Genomic DNA, 8,012 nt, shown 5'->3' on the forward strand with positions numbered 1-8,012 from the left:
GATCATAATTTTACAAAATTGTAATACATATTTATACATATTTATCTTAAATCACTTAAATTAGGTAGTCACAATTTAATTTTGTTTAAATGTTAAAAAAAATTCTATACTTTTAATTATTTTTTTTTTTTTAATTTTCGAATAAAAAGTAAAAATATTGTTCGACAAACAATTTCCATGTTGAAAACAAAAGAAACAAATTAAAATCTTCCACTAATGAAAGCTTTGAAAAACTAAGGAAACATTTTTGAAACTAGTTTATTTAATTGCATTTCTTAATTGAATTGCTAAAAATAATTTTTCAAATTATAATTATTGTTATTATTATTATTATTTAATGTTTACTTTAAAGCATATTGCTATGTTCAATTTATGAGGTTACCAATAACTTTATGATGATTATTTTTGACTCGTAAAGTTGTAAGAAAATTTTACTGCCTAAGAAAGTCCCTGTTTTTCATAAAAATTAGTAATTAAATAAATAAAATGAGAAACTATCTCAAATTTGTTTGTTTTTACATTTTTTTTTCCTAATTTGAATACAAAAATTAATAACTAGCTAATGAACATTTTTTTAAACAAAATTTTACATAAAATAGATCTCATTGAGTTTACTTTCTGACGTGTTTTAAATGTTCTTCCTGATTAAGAAAAAAAAAATTTTTTTTTAAGGTAGAAGGAAAAAAAAGCTTTAATTGAATATCAAAATCATAAAAAGAACTCGTATTGCCAAAAAAGCGATAAAAGGCCAAATCACTGACAAAGAGCAGAAGAGAAGTTTATGGAACGCCTTCGAACTTTCACGCTGTTTCCATGGTAACATCTCGCTCGCTGGAGAAAATTCTGGATAACAGCTGAGAATATAAAATGAAGCGCTGCAATGTTTTGACAGATCAGAGATCATAGCGTGGTAGTTTGCTGTCAAATTTCATCCAGTGAATTAGTTGCTGTGCTGTTTAAAAGCGAATCTTTTGGAACTATTGTTCATTTCTTCGCTTGTTTACTTTGAAAATGGCCTACTCTCTATTGCCTTTGTTATCCCGTCGCTCTTGGTGGGATAGTTTTGATTATCCAGCAACACTTCTTGACCAAAACTTTGGAATGGGTCTGATGGATTCTGATTTATTGCCACCACGTCTCTATCGTGGATATTTGCTTCGACCCAGGACCCAGCTGAACTTAGATTCTTCTGGACAGTCCGAAGTCAAGAACGATAAAGATAACTTCGAGGTGAAATTGAATGTTAGCCACTTCAAGCCTGATGAAATAAGTGTGAAAACTGTTGATAATACTGTTGTTATTCACGGAAAACACGAAGAAAAGACCGACGAACACGGATTCATTACCAGAGAGTTTACTCGACGCTACATGTTGCCCGATGGAACCGAACCTGAAACCGTGAAGTCTTCTCTTACTCCAAATGGAATTTTAGTGATCGAAGCTCCTAAAAAAGCCATTGAACCACCTCCAACTGATGAGAAAGTCATTCCAATTACTATTCAGAAGCCTGAGGGTAATTAGAACTTTTAGAGACTTTATATTTAATGAACTGGAATATTTGATGTTCTAATAACTAGGTGTTATTAATAGTATTACCTATTAGGAATTATAATACCCGTTTGGAATTATAATACCTGTGATAAAGCATTATGTTGTCAACATCATTCTGTAAGTAATCTCATATTTGTAAACATTGAACGTTCGTTAATAAATTTAATTGAAATTATTTTTGATGTCTTTATTTGCATTTTTGAAACATAAAATTTTTATATGTATAATGTTAACGTAATTAGAAATTTAGTATTTATGAAGTAGTTAATTTCAAATTAGAATTTGAAATATTTGATTTAGTTTTATTACGTAAGAATTGTTAAGATTACTGTAAATTTATATTAGCAATGAGAAATTCTGTTTTATTTTGAATATAAATCTGCTTAATTTGATAATCCGATTAGATAAGTTATTGATTATAAATGCTAAAACTTTTTACAAGTATTCTGAAAAGTATTAAAATTGCAGTGTTGAATACTATTAAAAGAATTTCAATTTTTAATAGATAAGATAATTTTCATTTAAGTTTGTTTTTTTTTTCAAGTTGAAGAAGTTCATGTTAATAATTAAAAATTGTTTTATTTAATAAAATTTTAAGATAAATTAAATATTAGACAATGTTAAAAGTTGTAGAGTTGGAGGCTATGTTTATTTACAAATTAATTTTTTATACAAAGTACAATAAACTTGAAATATTTATATTTGTTAATATTTTTTAATCTTCTGCTCTATTTCTTTAAGTTTGGCATTTTTAAATTGCTTTACTATTAGTACGAAAATTTAAAATTTTTAATAAAAATGTTCGTATATTTTCAAATTTATTAAGCTGCTAATCTCAAATAAGAAAACTTCATAGCACTTAGATAAAATATTAATTTACAGTTTATGAATATTTTATGATAGTGGATATTTCTTTACGTATTTTAGGTATTAAACTGAGAATTATAGATCTAGTTGTTAAATGTGAGCAATTATGAAGTCGAAGAAAATATCTGTAGAAATATAATTGAGACTTTTTTTTCAGTATTTGCTATAAATTAGAAACTTATTCTAAATTATTAATCCTAAGATACAGCATGAACACATGACATTTAATGTTTCAAAGCTAAAGATTTATATAACATTTATATAAATATAAAGTAAACAACTTTTATCTAAGTATTGTATTATTTTAAATGAAATTTAATATTTTTTTAAACAATTTTAATATCCTTAAACTAATTTTCTTAATTGTTGTTAGAAATTGAGAGTTAACATGTATAACAACTTAATTTTTAGAAGAAAGCAGTTCTGTTTTAAAAGATGATGCCTGTTACAATGCCAAGATAAATTACAAAATAAGAAAAATGCAGCAAAAATTACCAAACATAAAATTTTTATGCAAGTTGTGAATTTTATTTTATTCTTTCAAGCATTACATTAAACTTATGCTAACAGTAATTTGCGCTACCCTTTGGTTAACCTGACTCAGTGTAAAGTTGCCAAAAAAATACTGACCTTTACCAACTTTTTATTTTTTTAAACTCCCACAATAAAAAAAAGGGTTAAATTGTGAGTTTTCTTTTACCTGGTTATCTTTCTAAATACCTCTACCTAATCCTAAATTTATGGGCACAAAGAAAAAGAAAAACTCCAACATAATAGTGCAACTTTCTCGTCCCAGTTGTACAAAACTTTGTTAAATAAAATTAAAATTTATTAGCTGTATAGTAAAAAACAATAGTTAGTATTGTGCATTTTAAAGAAAAGGTATAGGACAAAAGTAGAAAAATTTGCTACTGGCCAGTTGCAGCATTTTTAACTGTGGTCACTTTTCTGCGAAAATTGAAACTTTAAAATGATTAAAATATTAATATTCTTAATTTGAGGTATATGGTAAACATTGCAAGGTTATTTCTAAAATGAAGAAAAATTTTAAGAAATAAGCTTGAATTAAAGTAGTTTCAAAATATAATTCCCTATGTGTTTTAAGATAATATGTTAATATGGCATATCTGCATATGGGAACATTTTTTAAACGCTATTTACCTCTGTATTATTGTACTGTAGCTGGCTGGCAAATTTTGCCCTGGTTGAATATATCCGATTTGTTACTTTTGAAAACGTATTTTAAAGGTCATTAAGTGTTACAGATAAACTTTAATTTTAAGGGAAAGATTTTTTTCATTTAGAAGGAAAACTAAATATATATTTTAGTTATTTTCTATTAAAGCTATTTAAAATTTCATAATGTAACTTAAATAGTTTTGTTTAAATTCCAGAACATGTAAGTTATTTGAGTGGAAATCACACAAACATAAGTGATTTTCGAAAATAACACTAAATCTACATGCTTGAAAAGCAAGTAATTTTAAATGTTACATAATTTAATTTTTCTTGAAATAATATTTTTTCTTTTGACTTAGTAGAAAAAATATTATTTCAAGAAAAATAAATCTTTTCTGTAAATAATATTGTACTATATTTCTGAATATTATTTCTATTAAATAATATTCTATAAGTATTATATATAAATTTTAATTTTAAAGGAAGCATTTTTTTTTTCATTTAGGATTTAAACTAAATGCATATTTCAGTTATTTTATAACTAAGTTACTTAAAATTTCATAATATACTATAACTTAAATAGTACTGTTTAAATTACAGAACATGCAAGTTATTTGGGTAGAATTCCACACAAACAGAAGTGATTTTCGAAAATAACACTAAATCTACATGCTTGAAAAAGCAAGTCATTTTAAATATTACATAATTTAATTATTGAAATAATATTTTTTCTTTTGACTTAATAGAAAAAATATTTTTTCTTTAAATAATATTCTACTATATTTCTGAATATTATTGCTATTAAATATTATTCTACTAAGTTGAAAGAAAAAATATTATTTCAAGAGAAATAATATTTTTTCTATGAATAATATTAAATAATATTCAACTATATTTCTGAATATTATTGCTATTAAATAATATTCTACTAAGTTGAAAGAAAAAATATTATTTCAAGATTTCTATGAATAATATTAATTAATATTCTACTATATTTCTGAATATTATTTCTATTAAATAATATTCAATTAAGTCGAAAGAAAAAATATTATTTCAAGAATATTAGTATTCTCAGAAGTAGTTCTGTGATCTATATAAAGCTTTTAAATTTATTTTTACTTATTGCTGAAAAATAATACAATCAAGAATATGCATGCCCTTTTATGTTTAATTTTGTAATATTTTAATATAACTTAATAATTTTTTAGCATTAATAACTTTAAATTTTTGTATTTTTTTTCCATAATTTTGAAATATTTCCCCTGAGAATAAGTATTTTTTTATAATTAAATTTAGTTTCTTTTCAACAATTATTTGTTTTGCGTGGTTTGCATAATTGAAATAGCTTTGAAACTGAGATTTAATGAAGTATTGCATTCCGCTTATATAAAACTTAGTATTTTTTTAAAAATTGATTATTTTTTTCTAAATAAATATAAAATCTATTCATTATTGTATTGTAGACCATAATATAACAATATGGATGTTTGTTCCTGCTTTAGGTTCCGTGTAACATTTGAAATATTTATGTTCTTCTACTCAGTTTAAACCGGAGATTCACATGTGTGTATCTAATATTATTAGCTCTCTGGCAGTATAATTCATATTCTGTGTATCTTATTATGACTTATGGCCGTAAATTAGAAATATGCAAATGTAAAATATTTTTTTGCTGTATCTCTTTATACTTCGGTAGTGAAGAATTTCTACAAAATGAAAGGGTCTCTACCATTCTCCAATTTCAAATTTAAAGAGACTCATTCATTTTGAAACTGATTATGCCAGGCATTTAAGAATCACTACAAAATGGAATTTTTAAAGAAATCTTGCGCATTTTTAATCATTTTTGTTTCATAGATATATTTTTGAATACAATGTCATTCATTATAGTAAATCTATATATAAAATTGTCATTCAAGGCTTCTCTGGTTGTTCTGTTTTTATTAACACTACTAGATGGCAGCAGTATGAATTTTAGAAGCAAATGAGATTTTAATTTTTCCCAAGCACTATATCTTCCTTTTCTTACGAATTTGTGGTGCTGCCATCTAGTAGTATTTTCAACAATATTCATTCATTCGTGTAATCTTTTTTCCTTCTTCGTATTCTTTAAATTAAAAGAACAGTGTCATGATTTTATTCAAACTTAAGTTTAAACCTATTTTATTATACACACGTTGAGAACCATCCTTAACCAACAATTACTTTTATTGAATTTGGTTGATTGGTGGTTCGCTGGAGAAATTGTTGGGCGAGTGTCGAAGACACCTCTGGCTGGGTTTCAGAAATTTACTAGCATTTGTGCTGCCATCTGTTAATAGAAGAAAATAATTTAACAAACTTTTTTTTTCATATTATCCCCAAATTATTATTAGAATTAATTTAATTTTTTATTTTCTACTAAGGATTAAGAACTCAAAAAGGTTTATTTTTACACTTTTCTGAAAAGAACTTGCAGAAAGTGAAGGTAGGTAATTTTTTTTTTAAAGTTTTGAATGAGACTCAGTGGTATGCTCTCAGCTCGCTTATTATATATTTTTGAAAAGAGAATCTATTTTTATTTATGAAAATCTAAATCCATGTTTTAAATTAATTTCGATGCGGAAATATTTCTATGATGAGAAAAAAATATGCACAGCTTCGAACAGCCAAATATTCTTAAAATTTTTTAAAGAGGCCTCATTTCTTACACCCGAATTCAATCGAAAATTGGAAGGCGTGAAAGAAAAATTCTAAATATGCTTTTAATCATTTTTCTTTAATTTCAACAAATAAACAGATGGGGGGATATTAACTCGATTCAGCAGTTATCTTTTGATATAAGATCGTCACTTAATAAAAAAGGGTGAAAATAAATCTGGCGTTCCTTCGATAATTTTCGTACTCGAAAATCCAAATCTGCCGAAAAAAGGTACGTTTATTCAAAGAACGGTAGAGTTCGAACTACTCTGATAATTGAACCCAAAGGGCCAGAAAAATGCGATAAGGAAATAATTTTTCATAGCATCTTAGTACCATTTTTTATTCATTTCATTAATTTGGAATAAGTTTTAATTATCTCAATGAAATTGTAGATTAACGTAATATCCAATTCCTCTTGTGTTGCCTTACGCACAATTATTTTTTGCAAATGCTCAAAATTCTTATCATATGTTTAATAGTTTTTATAGACTGCCTAATAGTTCTGAAATTTGTTTTGAGTATTTATAATAGCATGAATGAAGTAAAGAAGGGAGAAAAAAAAATCAATAAATTTCTTCTGAAAAATTTCGTTTTTTCGCATCTTAATTAAATCTTCCAATTAACATTTCAAAATTATCTTCCATCTCAATTAAAGTGATATTTTATTTATTTAATTTTGGTTCTGATTGCGCATGAAGCTTTAAAAAACGCGAATTTTAAAAAAAATGGATTTAGCTAAAAAAGCGCGCTTAAGAAAAAGTATGCGCGTGATTCCTATGTTTTTCAAGCGTACGTTTTAGAGCAATGGTGGCTCAGGAAATGGAGCGAGCGTTCGCCATACACTGAGGTGAAACAGGTGCGGCTGCAGTGGCTAATTGATACAAATTATTCTGCTCGTAAAATATCCTCAGTGGTACACGAATCATGGGTTAGAATCCCGTTACTGTCGGGCTTTCCATTTGAGGCTTTCGCAGTTATCCTCTCCATGTAACGTAAATGCGGGTTATTTCCATCAGAAAGTCCTCCACGAAGGCTTGTTTGTCCCGATGCTTGATCCAAGAGTTCCTTTGTCTTCTGGGGTAGGTTCAAAATTACAAGGCTGAGGAGTGGAAAATAGACTGTCGTAAACTCAGAATTGGGTCGGCTGTTCATCGCCGGTGATAAAATAAAATAAAACGTTTATTTTAAGCTATGTCCCTTTTTCTTTCAAACACGCGTTAGAACTATTTTCTTGAATACGCATTTCAATCAATGCTGATATTTTTTTTCAAACGCTCATTATGAACAATAACCATTTTTTCAAACCATTAAAAGTGAGCCTGGTTGGTAGGGCACTGGGCCCATATCCAAGAGTTCATGGGATCGATCCCCGCCGGCCGAAGACACCCCGAGTTGTAAATGGTGACTGAGGCACGCTAAATCTGTCGAGTTGCAAAGTTCTCTATGTTCCCATAACAAATCAATACCTCTGGGGGTACTGATCCAGGAGTTTCCTCATCTTCTGGATTGGTTCAAAATTACAAGGCTACGGAGTTGAACATTAGTAGTCGTATACCCAAAATTGGGTCGGCTGTTCAGCAACGGATATAAATGGTGACTGATGCACGCTAAATCTGTCGAGTCGCAAAGTCCTCCATGTTCCCATAACGAATCGATACCTCTGGGGGTACTGATCCAGGAGTTTCCTTGTCTTCTGGATTGGTTCAAAATTACAAGGCTACGGAGTTGAACAT

General features: G+C 27.5%; 1 protein-coding gene across 1 annotated transcript; it reads left to right on the forward strand.

Moving 5' to 3' along the window:
• Nucleotides 1–794: 794 nt before the first annotated feature.
• Nucleotides 795–1,726, forward strand: LOC122269386 (protein lethal(2)essential for life). The gene has a single exon (XM_043042228.2). It carries the CDS (start codon nt 1,012–1,014, stop codon nt 1,519–1,521), a length of 510 nt encoding a protein of 169 aa, XP_042898162.1. The 5' UTR covers nt 795–1,011; the 3' UTR covers nt 1,522–1,726.
• Nucleotides 1,727–8,012: the final 6,286 nt, after the last annotated feature.

The sequence above is a fragment of the Parasteatoda tepidariorum genome, chromosome 9 (assembly GCF_043381705.1).
Source record: "Parasteatoda tepidariorum isolate YZ-2023 chromosome 9, CAS_Ptep_4.0, whole genome shotgun sequence".
NCBI lineage: Eukaryota > Metazoa > Arthropoda > Arachnida > Araneae > Theridiidae > Parasteatoda > Parasteatoda tepidariorum.

Bases quoted from the DNA above. Each gene is read 5' to 3' on its own strand.
- LOC122269386 (XM_043042228.2), top strand. From the start codon at position 1,012: ATGGCCTACTCTCTATTGCCTTTGTTATCCCGTCGCTCTTGGTGGGAT.